Raw genomic sequence first — 26,703 nt, 5'->3', positions numbered from 1 at the left:
TCAGCAAATCACGAAATCAGGTTACACAGCCTTCTATAGCAGTGCGGGGCTCACTAGTACCCTACAGACTTTGCACCAGTACTGGCAGTTTATCTCTCTCCCTCTCCCTCTCTCACACACTCCCTCTCTCTCTCGCGCTCTCTCGCTTCCCCCCCTCTCTCTCTCTTTCCTTCTCTCCCCTCTCTCTCCACTCCGCAGTGTTTCTAAGTATAGTGTCGAGAAGCAGCAGGCTGTACCATATGCAGCGTGCTTCAGCTCTTTTAAAAGATGAGGAGAGAGGAGGGGGAGAAAGAAAAAGAAAGGGACAGAGGGAGAAATAGGGGAAAGGGGGGGGGAAGGAACCGGGGTGAAATAAGTGGAAACATGAGAGACCACTTTATTTGGAAGGACTATAAATAGCGTGGCGAATGGCAGCAAGGCGGGTCGGGCTTCGCTAGCTCTGCAGGGCAAGCAATCAATAGGCGGAGAGGAGGATGGAGGATTCCCGGAGCCCGCCGCCCGACAGCTGGGGGGACTATTTTTTGCTGTGGTTGACTAAATATGGTCAAGGAGGCGAGAGACACCGGAGCGGGCCGTCGGCCGGCGTGTGCATGTTTCAAATGCTTAGCCGCCTATAAAGCGCTAACAGTTTTGCTTTCTGTGCTGTGAGCGAGGAAATGCCAAACGGCCGGCCTCTCTCGCGCTCTCTCTGTCTTGCTCTCTCTCTCTCTCTCTCTCTGCACGAGGGTCCCCCCCCCCTCCTCCTCCTCCTCCTCCTCCTCCCGCCCTTTGACCTCCACCCTCCGGAGACGTGACCCTGCGGAGCGACAGGAGAGGGTCCCTCCTCGCCGACGCCTCAGAGAGCCTCCGCCTCGCGCCGGGACCTTGCACTTTTTCTTCCCCCTTTTTCTTCTTCCGTCAAATTACCGAACGCACTCGGGAAAAGAAACAAAAACCTTTACCAGGGAACGCGAAAGCGGAAGGCTTTGGGTGCAAAAAAAAAAAAAAAAGGAAAAAAAGAAAAAAAAGAAAGCGTCTGCCTTGAACGGCCGACGTAAAGAGTGAAGGATCTACCCTTTTTTCCTCCAGCCTTATTTACTTTGTCGGCATGCCTCCTCTTCAACTTTCTGCGTCCGTCACCAACCCCCCCCCTCCTGTCTTGAAAAAGTTTGCGGCTTGGGGGGAAACTTAATTGTCTTTACTGCGCCACTGCGGAGCTGCACTGCAACCGCTTGAGCGGGAAGCGGGCGGGACGGTCTCTTCGGCCAGCGCTGCACCTGGGCTGAGCCAGTTGAAAGGGAACAAAAGAAAAAGGAAGGTACAGTGTGGCACCTCGGCTCTCGGCTACAGACCAGGGCCGTCTTCACGGCAGGTACACTCTGAGCACGTGCAAGAACAAAAGGTACTGCAGTTCCCCCCCCCCCTCCTCTCCTCGCCTGTGTTCTACAGCGGGGCTGCCTCTCCGAGTGTCGGCATCATGTGTGGAGAGACCAGCATGTCAATAGGGGGCTGTTTTCTTTTCTTTTTTTTTCTTTTTTTATCTTCTTTCCGGATCCCCCACCCCCCCGCGCCTCCGAAACCCTCTGCTTTACCTTGCGCTTCTCTGTGTGTGATGCATCCTCTTAAAGGTAAAGCGTGAGTGTGCTCTCCTCCCCCCCCCCCCCCCCCCTCTCCCCCCCACGGCCCCCTCCGCCCAGGTCCCCTGTTTCCCACCAGCCCCCACCCCCCTGGCAGTGAGAGGAGCTGAATCAGCGAGTCAGGCACGCACCGGCGCGATGGCTGCCGCAGACCGAGCGCTCTCTAGGTCACCGCTGCTCCTTCTTCGCCGGAGGAGAGGACGGGTGGTGGAGCGGCGGGGGGCAGGTAACGCCACGGACCGCCAGCCCAAACCGGAGCCCCGCGCCCCTGTGCGCGCTCTTCTCCTCCCCGGACGCGGTGGGTTATTAACTGCATGGCTTGCTTGCATGTAGCGTGCTCGGGGGGAGCTGGCTTCTGCCCGTCTGCAGCGGCGGGGGTAGGTAGCTCCACCAGCCGACACCTCGCCTTCTGCCTCCTCCTTTTCTTTTCTTTTTAAGAGCTGTAATCTCTTTTTGGCTGGGGGACGGGGGGACGGGGAGAGCAGGTGGAGACGGGACGGGGAAAGTTCCTGTGGTCGGTCCACGCCGGAGGTCCGCGGGCTCGGACGCGCTCTCTGCAGCACGGCGCTCCCGTTCTCGTTAACCCCGACCCGGCTCGGTCCGGCTCACACCCCGCTCACACTCAGCTCGGTCCGGCTCCTGCCCACGGTCGCCTTTTCCCGCTTAGAGGTGCCAAATTCGGTGGGACCTTCAACGGCGCTTGTGGTGGCTATTTTTTTTTTTTTTTTCATTCTTTTTTTTTTCATCCTCGTCAGTGCCACTGATGTTCAACCGAACGCTTTCTCCCGCTGATGTGTCTGTTTTGGGACAAAGTTTGGGGACTAACACAGCGCGAGCAGGAATGCTGGACAGAGGTCCTGGAATGGGAAAATGTTGAAATGGCTGGATGGAGACAGCGGAATTACAACTGGACGTGAGTTTTTAACTGGGGGGTTAAGAAGGGCGGAAAGCACACAGCTGAGGTTCTGTGATAACTGGGGGAGGGGGTTGTGCACAGCATGCATGTGCGCGCTATGTGCATGTGTGTGCATGTTTAATAACGTGCGTGGTGTGTGTGTGTGTGTGCGTGTGCGTGTGTGTGTGTGTATGTGTATGTATGTGCGTGTGTGTGTGTGTGTGTGCGTGCGTGTGCGTGCATGTGTGTGTGTGCGCGTGTGTATGTGTATGTGTGTGTGTGTGTGTGTGTGTGTGTGTGTGTAGTGGGGGGCTGCGTCAGTGGCTGAACCGGAGCACTTGGGTTAGCTGGTCTCTGTGCTGGTGCTGGGAGCTGGAGCAGCTCGGTGCTGCAGTGCCTCTTCCCCGGCCTGCTGTTCCCCCGCTGCGGCCCGCCCGCCGTCCCTCCTGCCTGACCCCCTCGGCTCGCCCCCGTCTCCCCCTCTCCTTCACGCCTCCTCGCGGCCTGACCCTCCTTAAAGCTCCAGCTTCCCCAATTCCAAAAACAATAAACACCCCCAACAATGACAAGCGCCCCCCTCCTCCCCCCAACCTACATTCACTTCTTCTGAAAAGATCTGGCTATCCTTCTCTTTTTCAGGATCTTCACAAGTGCCTAGAATAGCAAGCATGTCTATGTTTCTCCCCCCCCCCCCCACCCATCCCCAGTCTATCCTCTGGGCCTGCCATCAGGTTGAATGCAGTGTTGACTTGTGGAATGTGTGGGGAGAGGGTAAAGATTCATTAGAGACCCACTGAACATTTCACGTTGCCATGCAAATGAGTATCGATCCATTCTGCCCAGAGCAGGCCGTCCGGGCCCTGGGATAAACACTGGCAGGTGAGCAGCCGAGGAGAAAAAGAGGAGGGGAAAGGGGGAAGGTGGCGAAAGGGAAAAAAAAAAAAATTAGAAAAAAAAATTTGAGCACCAGCCCAGAAGTGCTGAATGGGCATTAGCTCTTGCATGTGACCTCTGGCCTGCCTGTGTGCCTAAAGCCCAAATCCTGCCCACAATAGCTTCCTGTTCCACTTGGATCACTCTCTTTTTCAAACATCAGCAACCGTTTTGACATACTGCCGGGGAGGTGGTTAAAACCAGCGACAGATGCGGAGAGAGAGTGTGTGTGTAAGAGAGAGAGAGACACAGAGAGTGAGTGAGAGAGGAGAGAGAGAGAGGAGAAGGGAAGAGCGAGTGAGGGAGAATGAAGGAACGCGGGTGGGTTCTGCATTGAGGAAGTCTTTTGGGCTGAAGAACGCCCCTGTTCCCAGGACACAACCATCAAGTTTTTCTTTTTTTTTGGAAGAGGACAAGGAGTCAAGAATCCAACTGCAGAATCCCACAGCCTTTTCTACCTCGAACACCTGCCCTGCGAATCCCCTAGCCGCTCAAAGGCAAGGAAAATGTAACCGAGCTGTACGAATTGCGGACACTTTGGTGCGGTTTCACCCTCTACCCCGGAGGACGAGCGGGGGGTCACGGGCTGGTCTGCACGGTATGGACTGAGACTGCTTTAATGCTTGGGAGAGGGACGCTCTGGGGGGGGGGGGGTGAGGGTGGGAAAGTCACCTTAAAAGTGTGGTTGCTCATGCTACGGCATTCTGAGGGGCAGTGGTGTGAACGTAATGCAGCATTTTCTGTGTACTTGTTCTGCGTGCAAGGTTTGATTTCCAAGTGAGCTGTGCCACCCAGGGCCTGACATTTGGAAGATAAGGATTCAAAGGGTTGTGCGCTTGTGACACCTGCCTGCTTGGTATACATACTTCTTTATGTACCCATATGAACATATGACAGCTATGGAATGTAAAGAAGTATGTATTTCTGGCGGGGCTCTGCTCTACAAGTCACAGGGAGTCTCAATCAAAATTGCCAATTGTTTCGTTGATGCGACGATACTCACAATTGCGACAATGTTACGGAATTTTTCGGGAATTTTTGCATGTTACCCTAGAGATGAATGTACAACTGAGCAAAGTTGTTCTTGTGATGGATACGTTTTCCTTAGTAATTGACTTGGCCAAAACAAAATGTCACTTTTAATTGGCGAGAAGGACAGGCAGAGGTTCTGAGGTGATGACAGCAACAGAACCTCGTCAGCAGAATTGTGCGGAAGTGTTACTTGAACAATACCAGTGCAAAAATGCTCAAGTTTAGCTTGCACAAGGAGCTAAACTCACCGTAGTGAGTTTTACCGCATAAGCGTTGGCCCTGGAATCGGAGCCAGCGGCAACTTAGCAGGTACTTTCTGCAGAGATGGTGCCAGAGGCATTCAAAATAATTGACGCCTAATCTTTATAAAGATTGCACCACCCTCCGGCTAAACAGAAAGCGAAAGGAGGCAAAAGTCAGGGTTTTTCCGGACTTGTGGGGTGATGGGAGACAGGAAGGGCTGGGGACAGTTGTTGGCACGCAGAGGCCGCTCACTGTCCACTTGTGCTGAGGTGAGGGTTCGAGGGTAGCACATGCCACGGCTATTAAAAGAGCAGGCCATTCCACAATGCTGTATCATATGGCTGTCGTTTTAGCCCACACCCCCCCTCCCCCCGACTGCCTACTCCATTGTTCCTGTTTGCTATGCTTGCCAAATGCTTTGCGGGACAGCAGGGCGGTCAGATTAAGGCATGGAAAAGTGACAATGCAGAGATTTCTGGATCGGGTCGGCCCGTCAGCCGATTCTCTTTGTGGACAGCTTAAAAAAACAACACGTCCCGGCTACTGCTCGCGACATGCTCAGTCCTCCCTCCCTCTCCCCCCTCATACGCCCTCCTTCAATCTCTCTCTACCTCTCTCTCTCTCTTCACCCCCTTTTCTCCTTCCCGGTTGCTCTCTCCCTGTTCTCCCTTCCTCCCACCCTCTCTCGCTGGCTGACATGCGTAGAAGGCGGCCGTTAGTGGAAGTGAATAAGCGCAGCGAAACCTGGAACGGCCGCTCGGCAGCGTCTGACCTTGCAAGGTGACGGGCCTCCTTAGTATGTTACCGCCGCTATCGAAGCCTTCCGACACCTCTCAACCCGCACAGCGCCTTTGTGCCTTTCCTGGAGTCTGGAGGCAATGGCAGGACAAGCTTCTGCTTTCAATTTACCTTCCAGTGCCGAGTGTATACATTCAAAACACACGGGCGTGTTTAAGTGAAAACTCGTGATGTCCGCACGCAGTTTACCAGAAGCGGAATTCACAGCACGGCACGTTAGCGAGGAAGGGAAAAATTTAGCAGGGGGTGACGGGGGTGTTCTCACCCCAGGTCACCCCCCACCCCCTCAAAAAGAATGAACTGCGGAGATAACATTCAATTTGTAACCTACTTCAGCCGTTCCAATGCGCTCCACTTCGCTTTCCGCCTAGGAGCGGTCATATTTAATGTATGAGGATAAAAATGAGAGAAGGGCTGGTTTGATTGGGCCTGCTGGAGCCTGCGTGCTTTAATCCGTCTGTCCCCGGCAGATGAGTCGCAGCGCCAGCATCTGCTGCACCTCGCCGGTGACCCGTCTCTCCTGGCCCGCTCGGGGACGCCGCTCCGAATTAAGCGGCCTTTGGGGGTTTTCCCCTAATCAAAGAGCCGTGCCGAGGGGAAGGAGCGCCTTCAAGCCGCAGACAGACTTCCAAGACATTTCAACAGGAAAGGGGGGGGGGCAGCACCACAGAAACATACAGCAGCAGCTGTCTGTCAAGCCACTGCGACCCGCCCCTCCCCCATCCTAAATGGCTGGGTACAGGGATCGCAGCGATCATCCAACCCGCCACCTACTTCAACCATCTCCTTCCCTGGTTCTCAAGACCCACACCCCCATAATCCCTTGGCCCAGTCTGTTTCTGCCACCCCCTCACTCCTGACAGGTTGAGCCCTGCTGGTGGAGTAGGGTGGCATCCATTTCCCTCCCCTCTCCTCTCCCCGTGCATTGCCTGACTGACTGACGCCCGCGACACATGCTGACATTATCAAATGCTCGGCGGCTGCTGCCCCCGACCCCTCGTTTTCCACTCCGCGCTCTTGCCCTCTTATGGCCACCGCTCGAGCGGAGGGGAGCCGTCCAAAAGCGCTGCACAACAGCTGGAGGCCCGGCCGAGCGTCGCGTTACGCGTGCGTCTCGGGGAGCGGGGGAGGGCCGGGCATTATTAATAGCGCGAGCGAGAGGTTTTTACGGCCTTCCTCGGAGGTCTCCATATCGGACAGCACCTGCCGTGACCTCTCGCCTGGTATCCGTTCCCGCTCCGCGGACACCTCGGCGGTGCGGCTGTGCCGGAGATCCGCCCTGCTGCCGTACCCAAAATAGCCCTACGCTTTCAGCCTGGTAACCCATCCTCTGACCGCAGTGGGTGGGCGAGAGGCAGAAGTAACCAGGAGAATGCTCTCGTAATGCCGTTTATAAGCAGCAGCTGGGTAGCGTATTCCATGACCGATGTTAAAAGCTAATTTTGCTTCGTCCGACACTCCTTGAGGCCCTGTGAAGGCAGAGGAGCAACCTTGTGCGCAAAAACTCTTTAATCCTCTCTGTAACTATCCTTATAAATGGTAGCACTGCGGCTGCTTGAAGAGGTGGACTAAGACTGAGCTAAAAAAGAAAGTGCAGGGCTCTCCTAGCCCGCGGCAGCACCTTGAGCCCGTCCCACCTCATCAGCCCAGTGACCTGGTGACCCACCAAGCGCCGTACACAGCCACCATCCATCAACCGCCGCAACGGCCACATGACTACCAGTCATTTCACTCAAGAGTACTGAGACTATTCTTATGCGTTCCTCAGCTAAAAAAATCTGATATCCTTGCTGAAGAAAATTAGGAAAAAAACTGAAAAAGACCAGGGGAAAGGGAAAAGAGAGGTGGCAAGAGGAGGCCCGGGAGCAGGGGACACTGTGGGGTGAGGTCAACTGCGTCCCTAAGCGGCACGCGTCCCATAGAGGCGGCAGAGAAACTTTCCGCAACGTGATTTGTTACTAGGTAATGATCAGATAAAGGTTTTCCACTGGGTCCCGGCTCGCTCTTGCCGGGTATTAGTTTACCTGCTCAGGCTCTGTTCCCTGGCACTGCAGAGAGCTGTGGGAGAGATTCACCCGCTGCCTTTTCCAAATTCTTTCCTTTATTGCACAGGGGCTGCGCATCAAAATCCAACCCCAATGCTTTGCTAAAGCTGGTAAAATGGAACCAAATCACCTCTTCAATGGATTTGGTCCCCTTCAACCAGCTGTAGCTATGCATTGATCACTGCAGGACCAGTGTGATGTCACGTCTAGGCTGGCTTTCTTCGTCCTGGGCTTTTCCTCAGGAGCGATAACAATCATTCCTGTTCTCCCCTGTGTTTTGTTCTTCCTTGGCAAGGACGCAGCGAGTGTTTCTTGTCACAGTCTGCGTGTGTGTTTTTTCCAGTCTGTTACAAGGGCCAGGGAGATTGGAGCGCTGCAGAGATGGGTTTCTTCCTTCAATGGTAAAATCGTACTGATAATCTAGTCCGGCTACCGCCGTCTTGTTTGATGCTGGATATTTTGCATGCGTGCTTTTCTCCTTGATGAATAAAAGAACAGCAAAACTCCAATCGGCATTATGGTCCCATTTCCTGCCTGAACGTTGACTGCGTGATTGATATTCCAAACAGGTATTCTAAACAGTTTATAAATAGAACAGGGACATATGCACTTTGGAGAGGCACAGTGCTTCAGTAGGAATGTATGGCAGCACAACAAGTGCTGCAGCGGGCTTGTGGGGATGTTAGCGACGCATCCCGGAGAAGGGCAGGGTAAGCGCGAGGGCGGGAGTACGGGGAAGGGTTCACATTTCCACTCGGCACAGCCAGATAAACACTCAGAGATTGGGGAGGCTTTCCCAGGGAAGCGGGTGTTTTCGAGGAGAGACCGCATACGCGGTTTCGCACACATACGCCAGTGCGATGCGCCCTTCCCTCCCGCCCCCACCGCACGCTCGCCTTCACGACAGACGCAGGCTGGAGACAGAAGGCAGATGTTGTGAAGCTGGAGCTCTGGTACACAAATCACTGGAGCAGGGCTCTGTACAGACGCTGTCATACAGTCCTGCAGCACCTCCTCTCTGGTGTATACACACACACACACACACACACACACACACACACACACACACACACGGCATTAAAGCATTTATACAGCTCATTTATTCTGCATTTCTCTTTAACACAAATGTGCACGCACACACAAACACACAGAATTAAAACGTACTACAGCTCATTATTCTGTGTTCTCTCTTAACTCAAAAGGTATGTGCGCGCACACAGCATTAAAACATACCACGGCTCATTTCTTTCGCCATTTTCATCACAAATATGCACACTGATGCACAGACAGACACCTACACAAGCAAATCTTGATGTTTGAATTTAACTGCCATTATGCATAGGTGACATGGACCATTTAGACCAACATCATGAACTGCAGAAGCCAACTGATTAAAGAGTAATGCATGTTCCCATCCAAACAGGCATATTCATCTAACCAAACAGGAGCCGACGGAGTACAGAAACCAAAAACTTGAATCTTCTGAAGCAGGGGCTAAACCACTCACTGAAAATGTAGTATCGGCTCAGAGATTCTTTGCTTAACGTATTTGTTCAGCAGAAGGTCACATTCAGGGTAATGCGTGTTTGGAGTTTCACTGGAGCAGGTTAAAAGTTTTGTTTGAGGGTGCAACAGCAACACAGCAGCTGGGAATTAAATGTATGCCTATCAGTTCCACAAGCTCAGCACTCCACCAAGTACCAAGTGTGCTGGCCAACAACACACTGCCTCCTAGCATGATCACGCTTCTGTGTGTGTGTGTGTGTGTGTGTGTGTGTGTGTGTGTGTGAGGCTGCAAATTTTTGTATGTGGAAAATTGTCTCAATGTTGCGCAGTAAAAGGTATAAAAACAGTTGGTTTTGTTTTAATGTACACTTTTTATTATGGCGGGTCCTGTTACGACGATCGTTTGAGGGGTCCATTAGTTCCGGGAGAAAGACCGGCTAGATTGGGGTTCGTTGATTGTTTCTCATAATCATACTGTGATACTGATAGGTCTCTCAACGAAACCTGTATGTAAGCAGGGACTTTGCAAAGGCTGTGTGGTAATTAACACATAGGTTAGCCAATTTGTTTGTGTTTAAAAGATGGGAAAGCTGTAAAAAGGAAAGGGGAAAAAAAGCGTATGCCACGGGCCGCTGTAGGGCCTGTTTTGAGCGCTTTTATGAGTCACGGGCTATTAAGCATATTGTTTACAGTGCTGTGGCAGCACTGTCTTACAGCAGCAGTCTGCCTGCCAGAGCCTCACTGAGATTATGGCTTACACAGGCGCACACACACCCAACCAGGGTAACAGACCATGTATAATTATCTTGGTTTTTAAGTATACAATTCCACTACTATGATTTTGCCCGCAGCAGAGCACCTTCTACAACATCTGTATAACACACACCAAGGAAGCACATTAGGGTTATAAACGGCAGTTTTTTTTTCTTCATGTATTGAACAGGGACACCGTTTCCTTCCGATAATGTGCCCAAGATGCGTTACACAGAGAGGGGCGGGACCAGTCGACTACTTCCTATGAGGAGACCATAAAGAGAAAACTCCAGGCCTCTGACGCCTGGTCCTCACAAAAAAAAGGAAACACGAGGAAGGCAAAGTAAACAGATTCTGCTGCCAAGACATACCACCATGAAGGTGTGTAATATACACACACACAGACAGAAAAACTAGGATTGCTGAGAACTTGGGACTACAGAAAGACCATGATTGGTCTCGTTTCGTGCCTCTTTTTGCCCTATCCCTCACACTGGCGCATGCCTGCACACGTGAAAGCCCCTCTGCTGGCAAACGCACACGGGCCGGTGGTGCGGCGTGCCTGTACGGCTATGTACAGTTACCTTTGTGCTCCTGTAAGTTAGTTTCATTCTTCCACATCCCACTCCTCCATGCTTGCTTCTCCATAAGAACTTCTGCATCCCCCTCAGCAGGAGGGGGTTCTGCACTTGGGCCCTGTGACCCCAGCCACACTCCTCTAAGTTCACCTGCAGGGGGTGCCATTCGCTGGGTGTCAACACACTGCAAGTTACACCGAGGGCGCCTCTCACTGCAGTTGCCACGGTATGCAGCAGACTCACTTGCAGCGCTTGCTTGACGTCATACAATTTAGGCTAGATGAAGAGCAGCACTGAGGATATGCCAAATTACAATCAGCGGACTAAATGCTGAGCCTCACTCATTCATATTCATAGGCAAAAGAACAAAGGGACACCAATGTATTCAAAAAGCATCAACATAATTCACAAACTATAAACCTCTTTTATTAACCCCGTTTCTCGTTTTTAAACACCTAGGCGGTAATGAATCGTCTTGGGTCAAGGGAATTTGGACGGAGGTTGTGGCAGGGGCGCACTCTGAAGTGGAACAAAAACACATACGAGGCGAGTCCTTTTGATCAGCCTCATTCCCTAACAAGCATGGCACCGGAATAAATGGAAAGGCTGGTGATTTAAAGGCTGGAATGGGTTCAGCTTTGGTGCAGTCCAGAGGGTCACGTTAATAAAACACTGTGTGGGAGCTCAGCTGGGAAATAAAAGAAAATTGTGAGAAGGGGTTGTGAAAGGTAACATATATCCTGATTTCTCAGATGAGGGGATGGAGCGCCAAACAAAACGGTTTTACTGCGCAGGAACACAATAAATACGGATTATTGAGCATTCTCACCTCCAAAGCCAAATGGCAAAACCGAGAACTCCAAAGTCCCGAATTCCATTTAACTGAGGGACACAGGAGCAAGAGGGGTTCTGGGGAACGTAGGCCTCCCACACTCCCGCCCGCACAATAAGTAGGACAACCCTCAATACAGACAAAAAGATTTATAAGCATCTTAAATGGACCACTTTGTTTTCTTTCCTTTAAGCCATTACAGGAAGTTATGGCATAGGGGATTGCCTTCAATAGATCTCTGAGCACTGCCTTGAAATAGAATGTCAGGCAAAAGTGGCAGGCAATCTGGATTATTGCCATTGCCTGTAATTTATCAGTTCATGTGAGGAGGGGAAAAACAGTCATTCTCCTGGCTGCGCACGTTAGCGTGGGCAGGATGTAACGTGCGACCCTCGAACCTGTGTTCTGTTCACTGCCTCAAAGGGAGGAAGTGAGCTGGGGTAAGCGATGGCCTAAGCACCCGACAGAACAGCTGGGGGGGACCATTTCTCAGGTACAGAAGAACTGGAGGCACAGCTGCCTAACGCAAGCAGAGGACACCCTTAAAGGTGTGGTGGCACAGGGTCCCTTCGTATGATTTTAAAGAGGGACTGATTCCGTATTCAGGTTTCCCCCTATTCACACTCCACTCAACTTTTAAACGCCGCGTTCTCATCAGCAAGCGCCATCCCAAATGTTTGTTCTGACCTGCCAGCTCCAAAAAATTCACTGCCGCACACCAGCTCTGGGCCGAGCCATAAATAGCCGCTATCAAGGACAATGGGCCCATCAGACTGCGCTGGCCAACTCGGCGAGGGTGCACGTGTGTGTGCGCGTCTGCGCGCGTGTGTGCGTGCGAGATGACTAATTGTGAAAGTCTGCGCAGTGACAGGAACATGGCGGACTCTAGCGACCGCCGTGAGAAATTGGATCACCTGTGGAGTTAATTGGGGAGCCGACGCGGTGCCGGGCTCTGGGTGAAAATAATCACTGCACGCATAAGCTCCACCATCGGTTTCCTACATTCCCCCGCTCCCAGAAACGCGTCCTGAAAGCCAGCATTAGGAAGGATGGGTGTCAAAAATCGGAGGAAGAGCGCTGAAGGAAGTTTCGAGATCGGTTCTCCTCGTACCTGGAGGGGCAGGCCGAGAGCGAATTAGCCGCCGGCTGGTAAAGACGCCTTCGGGGTCGGCTCGATTTCCGAGCCCGTTCCATCGATTGTGATCCACCTCAGTGCCACTTGGTCAATTCTTATTCCCGTTTGGCTCGTTCGGAGCCTGCTGCAGAGATCAATGCCAAGTCAATTACGGGCTGACCCCCCGAGTCAAGGCAGAGGTGCGTGCAGGCGCGCGGCAGCTCTGCGCCTCAAATTGAAAAGCAATCTCTGATGTGCTTAGTGGCTTATTTACAGAGAATATTCCATTAGAAGCGACACCAGGCTCGGGCGAAACCTCATTTTGATATGAATTATGTTCTCTAGCACATTTGTTTTCCCCAGTTTATTTCTCCTGCAGAATCCACTGATTTGAAAACTCCCAGCCCAGATTCCTGAGAATAGACTGAAGGCGGCAGTGTGTTAAGAGATTATACATCATGATTACTCATTTGCTTTGCAGGTGCTTTTGTCCGGGGGGGATGCGCAGAGCTTAAACCCGCTCATCTTCCGTGTCCCACAGCCCCTCTGCAGAGCTTCATATGTGCTCCAGAAATTGACATAAAATTCCCGTCGTCTAATGTGCGATGGCAGCGTCCCACCTAATAAATAAGTCCTTGACCAATCTGCGCCGGAAGCCAGCCAATCAAAGCAGGCTGCACAACGGCCTGGCACACAGCAGAACCCTGCACCACGGCAAAGACTGCCTCCGGAGCCAGGATCGATGGGCCCTTATCAGAGCACTGCGTTTTTACATTTAACGCGATGAAACGCAGGCGGAACGAGACGGCACGTAGACGGACATTTTGTTCATCTTCAGCCGGACGCACCAGGAAACGGGTCAACCGATGCGGTGTTCGGTCAGCGGGCCACCGAATGGTTAAACCGCACCATCTGCTAACGGCCGATTCTATTTTACAGCAACAGCACACTGTGATGAACGCTGAATGCGGCGAGCACGCGATGCCAACTTATCTGCTGTATAATGCGTTCGACTTCAGAACGAGCCAGCTAAAATGCGTCCAAATTAACGGAAAGCAACAAACCTCTCTGCAAAAAAACTCTCAGGTGGAGGAGCGGGCTGAAGGAAATGTAATTGACAAATTTGATTAAAAAATCTGAAGGCACCTCAATCCACCGAGTATAAAACAGGCTTTGTAACGGCTGGTGAAATGCGGTTACCTGTGCGGTACGCAGAAAAGGCTAACTGCAACTGTTTATGCTGCAGTGACTGCAGAGTTCCCAGAAATGACACTGCAACGCTCTAAAGACAAAAGACGCATCTCGAAGAACAGTGGAGTTTATCCCACTGGAGGATCGGCTGTCTTCAAAGCACCATGCTGAATACACTGCATCTGACTGCTGCCAGTTCCTCATTGTTTCAAGTAGAACATTTGCGCATTACAGGAGACATCCAGAGCACAGAAAGGCCTACTGTGTCCAGTTGGAGCATAACCTTGTGCTGCACTTCAAGATTCAAAAGGCAGTACAACAAACTCAGGGAAATTCCATGCGCTAGAAACAACACACTTAAAATACCAAAATGATAAAATAATGTCAAAATGAACAGTGACTGATGCACCCTCGAAGCACAATGTTAATTTCATCAGCATGGCCTTTTTATGTAATATGCGGTTGGGGTAGGTATGCTGCTTGCTTGTACTGTGCCAGTGGAACTGCTTTAATGAACTGGCTCTGAAATAACTAGGGAGCTGGAAGCATAGATTATATGAATGCTTGAATCTCAATTTCTCCTCCGGATTTTTGCAGCCACATTATCTTTGTGGGACAGGGGTGAAGCTCCAGTCCTGGGGGGCTGCAGTGTCCGCAGGTTCAATCAGCTGGCAATTCTGGCCATGGAGTCAAGGTGTGACTTAAATTAAGCTCATCGCTTAAGACGCCTCAGCTCTCCATAACTCGAGTGTGACAGCAGTGCTCTGGAATCCATTGCGCTTGCAGTCGTCCCTTCACTAGTGACTTGTGTGGCTAGCATGAAGGTGGAGGAGAGTTTCAGGGGAACGCAAGAGCCCTTTTTAAAATTCTTATCTCTTATTTTTCTTCCCGCCCAATTCAAAATGGCTAATCGCTCAAGGGCCCTCCCTCCATTTTGGATAGTGCAGGCTACGTACACCCTTCCAAACGATGCACAGCTGCCCACTGCTTCTTTTTATAGAGTTATCTGCTGACTGAGTCTCTCAGACACTGCGTCGGAGGACTACAGGCAGACTGCAGGTTCCCCAATGACCCGGAGCTGCCAGTGCGCTACGAGGTAGGATAAACTCCGCCGATTGATAGCTTTCCTCCCTGAGCAATGTTATTTGTCAGCGCTGCTGCCAATTATGCATTGCCCTGAGATGCTCCGAGCAACAGCAGAACTCCAACCCAGACCGAGGACCGCAAAAGATTGGAGGACAAACCCCCTGGGAAGAGGAGAAATGCCCATTTTTAATGTTCTTCCATTTTAAACGGTCTTCCCGTAATGTTGATATCAGCAGCAAAAAAAAATTTTTTTTTAAAAGGCAAGCATGCTTCAGACCAAACTGGTATCAGCCGGTGAAATCTCAGTGCACCTCAACACATAACTCATTTCTTTTGCCCTAATAATGCAGCAGAGCTCCATCATTCAGCCAGGTATACACTCTTGGCATGCATTTGAAAAACTGCTGTTGTCGTAAATCTGCCAGCTAATGCTACATTGCTGCTGAGAACTGAACCACTTCAACTTATGAAAAGAACGGTTTAAATGAAAGTCACTGTCATTTTTGGAACAAATTTGTTAACCTGGTCTTCCAGGCCAACCAAGCATGAAATCACTTCAATTTCACAGATGCAACTGTCATATTTTCAAACAAGTACAATGGAATTGAATTTATTAATAACACTAAAAGCATAGACCTTAAAAAATAAAAATGCACTGCTACTGGTGACAAACCCTCTAGTGGTAACGCCTTGTTACTGCAGGAGCCATAGAGTCATTAAATCAGATTGACGGTGAATGAGGAACCAAAAAAAACACTCAATTTTGCATGGCTGCTTTCCCCGGTCACAGCTGAAGACCAGCACAGCTGACCACGGTAGACACTCATGTCTTTCACTGTACACAGAAATCAGCAGTATGAGGACCTGCTAGTCCCTATGAACCCAGAAGCCTTCAGCGGTATGAGGAAGCGGGCCTACCTGGGATTCCCGCGCAGAGCGGCGTGGTGCAGGGCGTTGAAGCCGTTGTTATTGGTGATGGTGACATCAGCTCCCGCTTCCAACAGCACAGACAGCATGTCGTCCCTCTTCTTACTGATGGCATCGTGAAGGGGGGTGTCTCCCTCCGAGTCCTGAAGGGGCAGCAGAGAGTCAAACGCCTGTAGCCGCACACTTTCAACCACTCGTATCCTAAACTCTTCCCATAGTCTCCCTCTTTCAAGCTCTAATGCAGAACCCAACACCTGCACAGTTACAGTGGTACACATAGAAACAAAGGTATTCTAACTAGAAATGCTATATTTATCATCACTCCGGGTAATGACTACAACAGTATTTCAGCCATAGTCATAAATAACATAGCACAAAATAAGAGAGTGCAATTAGGAACATAACCCATGATGGAATTAGATTGAAAGATAAAAGCAGAATTATACAGTACAGACACTAGTTTAGCACAGTCTCCGCTAAATTAGACTAATGACACAAGCACTGGTCTGGTGCTGTGCACTTTGTCAAGCTCATTTGCATGCTTAGTTGTGCAGTTTTAATTTCCTTGTGAGTACAACCAGGAAAGCACATTAATTCCAGTATAAAAAAAACAATAAGAGTTAGAGATGTAAAAAAAATTAATTAATTTTTTTTTTTTTTTTAAGATATAGTTGAGTTGGGTGTGCCTAGCTGATCAGACAAGCAATATAAATTAGGGACAGATTTTATGAATAGTCAAAACAAGCTTGCAGCCCTTGCATGAGTGCAACCTCAAATTTGCAACTCAGGAATCACCTGAAAGGCACACACTGTTGTGCACACACAACTGAAGATGCATCCTTCGCAATATCATACATGTCCACTTGTGACCAAAACACAAGGGTGTTGATGCAAAAAAAGGTGTGTACATGTGCGAGAGAGAGGGAGGACCACAGCAAGAGAAGGGGAGAGTGGATCAAGTTTTAGTAGTCCCCCCCTTTTTTTTTTTTTTTTCTTTCCCGTGTTTGTGTCTGTTACTGTCTCCCTCACACGTTCTGCCAAGTGTGTACTGCCTCGAACCAAAGAAGGCCTCGGATTCCAGACTCCTCGGAGAACAGAACGGTTTGTTTCTCCGGCGTGGAGCACAGCTGCAGTCGGTCCGGGACGTCACAAGAACAGAACACAGCTCCGTGCTGTATACAGGAGTGGCTCACGGCCCGAATAAGCGCTGGGGCTGGCCGGTCCAGAAGAGTCCGGCCTGGGGGAGCTAATGTGCGTCTGGGCAGTGGCCCAAATGGACAGGGCTGTTTGAGGGAGGGCATTATGACGGCAGGGGAGGAGCGTATGCACCTATGCGGGCTGAGGTACGGCTGGCTCTCAGCTCCCGTTTAAACCGCCTGCGTTTCTGTTCTTAGAAGCTGGGAGGGGACAGGGAGAGGGGTGCAGATTGACTGTCCATGGAGTCACTGAAATGGTGGTCCCATCTGGACTAATGGCCAGCTGTCCTCATGGTGCAGCAGGCCAGCGGTGGACCAAGGGCATGGCGCTAAATCCAAACGAACCAGGCGGTCGTGTTTGGGGGCTCTTCGTGGAGGCAGAGAGAAGCATTGTGGTTTGGAAGGAGCAGAGGAGGGGGTAGGAGCAGGACGCACTGGTTCCATGCGTCTCTTACCTACACTTGGACCCTTATGCTAGCGGAAATCTAAAACAGCCTTGCACTGTTACAAAGGCAATGCACATGAACGCAGTGCAGCCTACTAAACATATTATTCAAAAGAAAAATGTACCTAAATCTTCCCAGCAAGTATTAAGGTGTCCGCTTCAAAGCCTATGCGGTAATTTAGCACTGGGATGAATGCCATGAAAACCGTTTATAGGATGCTGATTCCATTTGTGATTTACTGTTTTCCTCTGAATTAAGTGGAGTATCTCCAGTGCACGGGTAGGCACTTCTCTCAGCTCCATTCCTACAGATATTCAGCTTACAGAGAAAACTCACAAATATCCCTTCAAGCAAGAAGATGCCCTTGAACTCCAAAACTATTCAAAGACAAACTGTATTAAAGTGGTAACATCAGTAAAGTGGAACATGAGGTGACAACATCTTCAGTGGAATTCGCCCCCGAGTTAAACTCGGACTCGGCCGCCAAAGGCTCCCGTGCAATCTTTCAAGATTCTGTTTTAGTTGAACTGTGCCCGTAAGTCTCAAATCTAGTTTGCTCCTGCTCTAACCTCATTTGGAGCATAATTTAATCTGTCTCGGGGAGTCTGTCGAGCAGAGGTTTCTGATTCCAACTGGAAACAAGTGAGAGGACCATTGACAAAGTAGCAATAGCCTATCAACGAATAGTTCCTCAAACATCAGCGGACGTTTTACATTTTGAGAACCACACCAGACACTTAGCAGAGGGTAATTCCCAATGAATGTTCAATTATACAGTCTGCAGAAGCACTAGAACAGCCAAAGAGCAGATTACAGAGATTGCTAATATAGAGCAGACATTGCACCTAATGATTACCTGATAATGGAAACTGTGGAGAAGGCCACATCTAATAAATATCTGATTACAGAGACAATAATAGGCAACACCTAGTGCATATCTGATTATGCTAATGGAGTTTATATCTAATGAGTTTAAACCTAATGAATATCCTATCATTGAGACAGGAATGGAGGTTACACATGATGCATATCTGATCACTGAGACAGTCGCTGCAATAGCTTGTGAAGTCCTCAGTGCGTAGAACGAGTGTCAGGGTGCTACAGTGGCCGGTAAAACATTGTGTGGGATGTAGCACAACGCATGATGAGATCGTATGCAGCACAGTGGAAAATGAAACTGGCCGTCTTGCTTTGAATACGAAGAGGGCTTCCAACTGTACAATTTTTAAAGTAATATCTGCCTGCCGTTTGGAGTGCGTTAGGCGATCACCAGCAACATGTTTCTTCATGGTGAAAGCCCGTTTGATAGTAAGGTGGAGTAAGAAATGAAGCATCACATTTTGCATGTTAAACATTGTACAGTCAGTCAGAATACAAATATTCAGCGGTTGTGGAAAAACATATAAATACATTCTTGCAGCATTCCAACAGATATGTTTTCCCGTGAATCACTGAAAGCTACTGGTAAGTAAGTAACAAGTGTGGTTCAAAACTCAAAGTCACACACTAAAAATGAAAATTCTGAATGATGTATTGATTGAGCACTTAGTTCAACTCCATTTAATTTTGTTGGTCTACCGGGTTAATTAACAAATGAAACTGACAGCTGCCATTGTTCCAATCTCCGGGAAGATGCAATTCCAAGCCTCAGCAGTCTGGGCCCAGAGCTCCTTGGACAGGCTGAATTTATTACCGTCGTCAACCATGTTATATCATTTCAACCACGCTGCATTAGCATGTTATCCACTGGGTTACAAGAACAATTCTCTCTCTGATTTCAGCCCTGGTAAAGGGTAAAGCTATTACATTTGGCACTGAGGAAATTATTGCACAAACCAACAAGTGTCTGAATTTGGATTTGTTAATAAAAATTATTTTTGAACTTAATTCTTTGTAATTATTTTTTTTTATTTTTATATTTGAACATTTCAAATCTAAGTGAGACTGCAGATTTAGTACTGTGCTCAGTGAGACTGAAGATTTATTACAGTGCTCAGCTAGACTGCAGGTTTAGCACAATGCTGAGCGAGACTGCGCATACAGTTGAGACTGCACATCGAGTACAGTGCTCAGTGAGACTGCAGATTTAGTTCCAATGGTCAGCGAGACTGCAGAGTTAGTACAGTTCTCAGTGAGGCAGCAGAGTTAGTACAGTGCTCAACGAGACTGCAGATTTAGTATGATGCTCAGTGAGAACGCAAATAATTAGTCCCAGTAAGGGAGTATAGAGTAATACAGTTCCCAGTGAGGGAGAAAAGCGATTTTAGGACAGTTCTCAGGGAGGGAGTATAGCGTTTCCAGCACAGTTCTCAATAAGGGAGTGCAGAATATCGTCCAGAGACAGCAGAAGCACAGCAGTCCTACCTGCAGGCTGGGATGGCAGCCGAAGTCCAGCAGGGTCTTGACCACCTGCAGGTGGCCCTTGTTGACGGCAATGTGAAGCGGAGTCTGCCGGCGCTTGTTTCGGGCGTTGAGGTCGGCACCGCCCCGCTGAAGCACCTCGATCACCGAGCCCTCATCCCCAAAAGCAGCGTGGTGCACCGCCCTGTCCCCGTCCTTGTCCTGAGAGGGGCACGAGACAAACCCGTTAACCGCACGTGCCCCCCACGAGTCCACTGGCCAAGGCCACTAAATCTCAATCTCCGGGTTCGGTTCAGCGCTGCTGTTGGGCGTTTCAGGAACATATCAGTCATTGTCTCGCTGTAGGACTGACCAACATAAATAACGTAGGGTATATAACTCACTACTGATATGGAAATCATCCAAGAAAATAAAAAGGAAGCAAACTACAACAATTTTGGTGCATCTTGCTGAATTGAAAAACCTTTCATCAGCGTTAAAACAAAATGACAGTCTTAACTCTGGCGAAGCCACTTAATCAGTGATGGCAAACTCCTCTGCAGATGCAAATAAATGAATAAATAAAACATAAATAAAAAAATAACAGAATACCTGTCTAATGCAGAGCAAGTGCTGAACGATTAAGATTCTAAATATTCCTGGAAGAATCCAAGGTGAGAAAAAAAAAAAACGCTTTAAATTAGCAACTGATTTTTTTAAGGACACTTGGTGACACAAGCAATAAATTATGAAGACTGGACTGAAATTTACAATTATGGTTCAGCAGGGATTATTTTTGGGAATACCAGCAGAGAGAGAGAAAAGGGTTTTTTGAATAATCTTTTTGTAGCGCAGTCTATTTTCTGTCCGACACGAGTAGCATTCTGATGGCTGCCTGCCTCGGACAACTGCCGCATACTCTGGAACAACCAAATTAATTCTGAAAGTCGTTTGTGCTGGGCCTTGGGGGGGATGTGAGAGAGAGAGGGAGAGAAGGAGGGAGGGAGAGAGAAAGAGCGAAAGAGATACATCTTTGATTCCCTCAGAAATAAACACATTCCTTCGCGGAATTTGGTCTGCGTCAACACCCCGGAGACGTGCAGTTCCAGTGCGACCACACTTCACATGTAATTGACGCAAAGTTACCGGCTGACGCGCCACGCAAACGCTCTTGCTCTCATTGCGCTACAGCAAACTAACAGCCCTGCAATTTCTAGAGCTGTACCAAATTTGGGAATTAAAATAAATGGAAAAAACAAATTAATAAAAATTTAAAACAGAGGTGACATGCAGGAGAAGCAGCCATTGCTGGAATGACCACCAACCTGTAAAAACGGTCTCCCCCACCGTCTGGGCCTGTCCGTTTTAGTTCAGCGATATCAATGGGATGCAGAGGTGACACTAACTTTACTTCTGTTTGGATAAAGGCTATGAACGGGTTATAAATTTCGCCCGAGGTACGCCTTGCGGCACCAGAGTTTTGACGCCCGCAAAGTAACTGCCGTAGTGAAAGCCATGAATAATGGGCAGTGATTACGGCGCGGGAGAGCTCTGGCGCGCTAGCGTGTCGGTGAATAACGACGCTCCCTCCCCCCCCGGCCCTGCGCCGCTTTTACGGGTGAGCGTGACGAGCATCGGGCGGTGGGCTAATAATATCAGCAGGTTTGCGCTTTTACAATATGGTCATAAAGGGCGAGGCTTCAGCGCAAGTGGAGAAGGCGGTCCTCTGCTAAGCTCCGCCCAACAACCCCCAACCCCCCCCCCCCAAAAAAACTTCGGTTTCATTGCAACCCATGCCCAATTGCTTTTATTTTTTATTTCATGGAGACTAAACGCGCTTGGTTAATCTTCGGTTGAAGTGTTTACTTTAGCAAAAGTTCTGTAAAAGCAGTGAATTATTAACTGTTGGCGTTACTACAAATGCGTTAGCATGCCGACGCTAACACCATATACATTAACACCACTATTTTTCAATGATGGCACGATAAAATCTGATGGTATGTGAAAATCTGAATGCTTCCTAACCTTAGTGTCCATGGAAAAGATAAAAAGTATGCCTTAAAGCAAGTCTGGGTCAGTGAAATAACAGAATCACAGTACCACTTCTTGCATAATCACATCTCCAAATATGAGAGATGGAAGCTGTCACAAGTTGCATAAGTGACAATGTGTGGTGCAGTGGTTAGGGCAGCTGATTCTCAAGCCATACACAAACCCCCAGCTCCGTGGAGCTTTGTCCCTTCTCTGACTCCTACCATCTCTGAATTAAGTTTGAACATGAAAGAAGGGCAGACTGCCCGCTGTCCTGTAAAAAAAACCCTGAGTGTGCCAACTTTGCAGTTAATCCGAGAGGGTGACTTCACATTTGGGCAGATTTGACAGGTTCGGGCCCTAGAGACTGGAGGAGATGTAAATGAGGGCCAACAAATGCAAGTGTCCTGAGGGAGGACTGATGTCATTCCTGGATATATTCTTTCGGAGCGAGCTGAGGGGGGGCAGCAGGCCAGGCAAAGGGCGGGGCCAGGAATAGAGATAGAGGCAACGGGGGAAGCTAGATGGGGAAAGGAGCAGTACAAGGGGTGGGGTCAAAGCCAAGGACAGGGGTAGGGGCAGGTGTAGGAATGAGGAAAGGGGCAGGATAAGGAGCGTGTTGAGTAGCAGGGGTGAGGTTGGGCATGGGTACAGGGATAGGGAAGAGGAAGAGGAAAAGGGGCAGGGTGCCTACCTCAGCCTCCAGGTCCACGTCGAGTTTGAGCAGCAGGGGAGAGTTTGGGCATGGGTACAGGGGTAAGCATGGGGACAGGTGCAGGATTAGGAGTGGGTTGAACAGCAGGGGCGAGGGTAGAAATGAGGATAGGGGTAGGAATGAGGATAGGGGTAGGATAAGGAGCGTGTTGAGCAGCAGGGGCGAGGTTGGGCATGGGTACAGGGATAGGGAAGAGGAAAGGGGCAGGGGTCGTACCTCAGCCTCCAGGTCCACGTTGGGTTTGAGCAGCAGGGGCAAGTTTGGGCATGGGTACAGGGGTAGGGATAGGGATGAGGAAAGGGGCAGGATAAGGAGCGTGTTGAGCAGCAGGGGTGAGGTTGGGCATGGGTACAGGGATAGGGAAGAGGAAAGGGGCAGGGGTCGTACCTCAGCCTCCAGGTCCACGTTGTGTTTGAGCAGCAGCTTGAGGACGTCGACGTGGCCGTTCTGGCTGGCCGCCTGCATGGCCGTGTGTCCGGCACACTGCCCGTTCACCTGGAACACACGAGACGGGCGAGGGTCAGCGCCAATCCAACAGCTCGACGGGCGAGGTGCACGGACACCAGTGCAACGGCAGCTGAAATCCGGACCCTCAACAGACTTTCCTCTCAACAGCACACTGGTGCAGTGGGCTGAAGCGCCATACAGGCAGGGTGCGAGCACGCTCTGTGACGCAATGAGGGGGAGAGCACTAACCAGTCTTTAGAGGGAAATTCACCTAAAAGAAGTCCATCCTTCTTAAATCAATCTCCAAGTCCCACGAAAAATGCATACTGAGCAATACGAGTTATAGCAGAGCACCTTACTCTCCATCCCCCCCCCCCCCCTCTCTAGCACTCTAAGCTCTTGGCAGCTTCAGATCAGATTGGCTGTCCGATTGCAGAGCAGCAGGGTGGAGACCGCGCCCACACCTGGCCCTCCTCCCCGACGGTCATCCAAAACAGGGCCAGGGCACTAATTTCAGATTCATTCGACAGATCTTGATTTTACAGAAACTGGGGCCTGCCTCTTTGCAGGGGCACGTGATGTTGTGAAAACATCAGTATGAAGCCACGGGGAGCAGCCAACAGCACACTGTGACAGAACAGTGACGCAGTGCCTAAGCACTGCAGCACAGGGCTGTGGTTTCGGGTTCAGTGGTTATTTAATCCCAAAAAAAGGAGCTGCGTGAACATCACACACACAAATCAGTCTGGCTACCCCTGGACAGTCAATGAAATTGTATTATTATGGAGCTCTTTAGACCACATTAAAAAAAAACAATGGAAATTGCTGAAAATATAACAAATCATTATACAATGATGACAGACAAGGATGGCCAGTGACAGTATTAAACCAAATGAGACTGTTCTGTTTTGCTTAAGTCAAAGACATTTCTCCATAAGCCTTATAACTGTATCTATATGTTGAAAAGATATGCACAGAATGCAACGTAAACTAAGACAGACTAAACCTAACTGCCAATGCAGCACTTTCTCTTGGAGGAACACGCAGTATTGGAGTTTTCGGAGCGAACTTGAAATCGATGCGCGACGGCGTCGTGTTTCAGGTCTTGTTCAGGAGGGCTCGGAGCGGAGACTGCGGTAAGCCAATCCTGTGGGGCTGGCTCTGCCACTTAACTTTATGGTTCATTATTCCAGCCCTTAAATGCTTTTTTTATTAAATCATTCCGCATTCATTCGCGCGCTGCTTTACAATGTGACAAATGCAGTTAGCGTAATGTACGAGCTGCGCTACGCTAGCGCAGGCCTCCGCGGGGCGAGGGCTGGGGGGGGGGTGGGGTGGGGAGCAGGCGACTCTCCGCCACTCAATCAGAGCTCGAGCGGTTTCCACGCCGTCGCGGAACGTCAGCGCCCGTGGTTACGGAGCCGCGGTGACGGCCCATCGTCGGGTGAGCGACGGAGGGAGCTGTCACTTTTTCTCCGTCGCGTTAGCGACGAAGCGGTCCGTCCGGCCGCCGTCCCCGGTGCGTGTCCGGGACGGCCGTTCCGGAGCGGTAGGAGGAGGAGGAGGATGGATGGCGGAGCTCTGGAGAGGTGGCGGCTGGTGCTGTGGAGGAGGAGGAGGTATTTTTGGCAGCGGCTGATCTAGTTAAATCGGCTGCAGCGGGTCTGTATCTGGGTTAGGGTGTGGGGGGGGGGGGGGGGGGGGGGGGTGTCATGGCGCAACCTGCCGTCTGCCTCTCCATCTCTGCCCCTCCACCCTGTCCCTTTAGCCCCCTCCTCTCCTCTCCGCCTCCGTCTATCCATTATTCTCCCTCTTTCGGGTCAGCTTCCTTCCTGCCTTCTCCCCCAGACTGGCGTCTCTCCCGCTCTCCCGACCTCTGCCTGTGTCGATCGATCACGACCGCTGTTACCGTCCTGCGGGCCTTTGGCTCCCACGGAGGCGTGAGGCCACCGCAGGGCGGGCGCGCAGGAGGGTTCCCCTTTCACAAGCCTGGCGGGTTGCCGAGAGACCCGATGACCACACACAGCGTGCCGCTACGACCGTGTGACAAGCGTCCTCCAATCGGAAGCTGGATACATAAAACACTGCTGGAAGTACAATGCAGATGTGCCACTTATCACTCAACATAACACAGGGTTTAAACAGCTTCCCGGTCACCAGGAAACACATCAAACCAAATCAGTTTGAAACTTTTTGTGTTTAATGTTCAAAAAGTTCATTATTTAAGAGCAGGGGTAGACTAAATTGAATTGGATTTCACAGCATTTATCCAGCAACAGATTCTGCCCATTGACTTCCCCACAGAAGCAGCAGCGGTAATGATGCAGTCATCTTTAGACTGTGGTTTGTAATTGCACTGCCAGAACTTTCCTCAAACTCATCGTTTAGACAGGAATAGTTTATGTTCATGTCCTTTTAGGCCTAAATGTTATATTTTCTACACCATAAACCCACAAGGCCAATCTCTCAATCTTCAAGACAAGAAAAAAAACAAAAATTCTTGCAAGAAACACAATCGGAAAGAAGATGCAATCCTGAAATCTGGCAGTGGGGTTCACTGGGCTGACTCAACCCGAGACGGCCAGTTCCGTCGCGGAGGAGGGATTAGAGGTCGGGGAGCGAACGCGGGCGGGCGATGTTGTGGCACCCCGCGGAGGCGGAGGTGCTGTCCGCTCCTCGACCCTGTCTGCGTTTTTGGGGACGGACGGGGCAGCCGCAGTGCTGCTGCAGTCCTCGCAGAGCTGAGGAATAATGGCCCTTCCGCACGGATCTGCTGCATGTGCAGCCGGCAGCAAAGTGCTGAGTCTCCCGGCCCAGACTGATATTTACGCAGCGGTGCGGAACGCCACTACTGGCACCCAGCTCACGCTCACGTGCTCACAGGCCCGCCGCGAAGCCAAACGCCCCGGTAGGCAGGAGCCCGGCGCCGCTACTTTCTCATTGGTGGGCAGGTTAATCAGAGGGATTTTAGCGGGATCTGCGTTCGGGGTTAGGGTGAAACGGGACAGGCACACCTGCGTGTGGGCAGCGGTCCAGATAACGTGCTGTATAGGCACACAGCAGCCCTGTGTCAGAGCCTGTACCGGGGGATTTCAGTGCACATTTCAAAGGTCCCTTAGGTTACACTGTATATCCACTGAAATGAGATTTCAAAAGGAACACCAAAAAATTCTATTTAAATAAAATAGAAAAACGAGTCGGGTGGCGTGGGGAGCTTGAACTTTGAGGCTTTAGCTCAACAATGCTATTTCACACCTGTAAATGGAATGCTTTCCTGTTTTTTGTTATGGAAGCAAGAAAAAAGAAAAATACATTACAAAAAGCAGAAGCTTGAAGCTTCAGGATATAAATTCAAACCTTCATGGCTGCCCTCAAGGAAGAACATCCCAAACAAGGAGCTCAATCTTTGTTCTTTTCTTTTTGGGAAAAAGCTATATGCAAGCAATTTACGAAGGCAGTGTGCCAAACAAGGACATGCAGCCATCTCTGGGTGTGGGGGTCTCATTACGGGGCGGTCTTGTTCGGGAGGGACAGGAAGGGGAAGCGTTTCCTGTAGAGAACCCCGGGCTGTTGTGAGAGGATGCTGGGATGCTGTGTATGAAGGTCTGTTCAAAGGAGAGGATGGGCCGGCGCTGGTCGCCTCTGATCAATACCATCAAACGCTGTTTAATCCCCGTAAGCCACGAGATCGCCCCCAGAGCCCCCGCGCGGCGCGGCTTTGTTCCCCCCGCGCTGCCCCAGGGACGCCACTGAAGACGGGAGTCCCGGAACGCCGCCGTTTGAGCTCGGTATTCCCGTCCGCGGCGTTCCGGGACTCCCGCTCCTGGGTTCGTGGTGTTTGAGGCTTTCTGACGGAGCGGGTTCAAATTAAGAGCCCCAGCCCGCCGCCCTATCGCACGGCGAGCTGGGGCGAGGTCTCCCCCGCGAGACACTCATCGAGCTTCGCGTTCTCGTCCTGGACCCTTAACAACACGCCAGG

At 50.4% G+C, this 26,703-nt stretch overlaps 1 protein-coding gene and 2 long non-coding RNA genes across 10 annotated transcripts in view; 2 read left to right on the top strand and 1 right to left on the bottom strand.

Moving 5' to 3' along the window:
- Nucleotides 1-26,703, bottom strand: part of mib1 (MIB E3 ubiquitin protein ligase 1) — a 97,006-nt gene that overhangs the window by 45,086 nt on the left and 25,217 nt on the right. For all 8 annotated transcript variants that reach the window (XR_009709479.1, XM_061253500.1, XM_061253503.1 and 5 more), the window contains 3 exons: nt 22,665-22,772; nt 19,556-19,753; nt 15,541-15,692 (listed from right to left, as the gene is read on the bottom strand). Coding sequence is in view for 7 of the 8 variants with exons in the window: in XM_061253500.1 (XP_061109484.1) it covers nt 15,541-15,692; nt 19,556-19,753; nt 22,665-22,772 (458 nt within the window). In the remaining variant the exon portion in view is untranslated. The remainder of the gene's footprint in view (nt 1-15,540; nt 15,693-19,555; nt 19,754-22,664; nt 22,773-26,703) is intronic.
- On the top strand, nt 753-10,994 carry LOC133136209 (uncharacterized). The gene is made up of 3 exons (XR_009709481.1): nt 753-1,381; nt 2,372-2,529; nt 10,012-10,994. It is a non-coding gene; the product is annotated as an uncharacterized LOC133136209 (long non-coding RNA).
- Nucleotides 2,560-8,071, top strand: LOC133136208 (uncharacterized). Its single transcript, XR_009709480.1, has 2 exons — nt 2,560-4,042; nt 5,988-8,071. It is a non-coding gene; the product is annotated as an uncharacterized LOC133136208 (long non-coding RNA).

This window comes from Conger conger, chromosome 9 (assembly GCF_963514075.1).
Source record: "Conger conger chromosome 9, fConCon1.1, whole genome shotgun sequence".
Taxonomy (NCBI): domain Eukaryota; kingdom Metazoa; phylum Chordata; class Actinopteri; order Anguilliformes; family Congridae; genus Conger; species Conger conger.
This window is presented reverse-complemented; position numbering and strand designations above follow the sequence as displayed.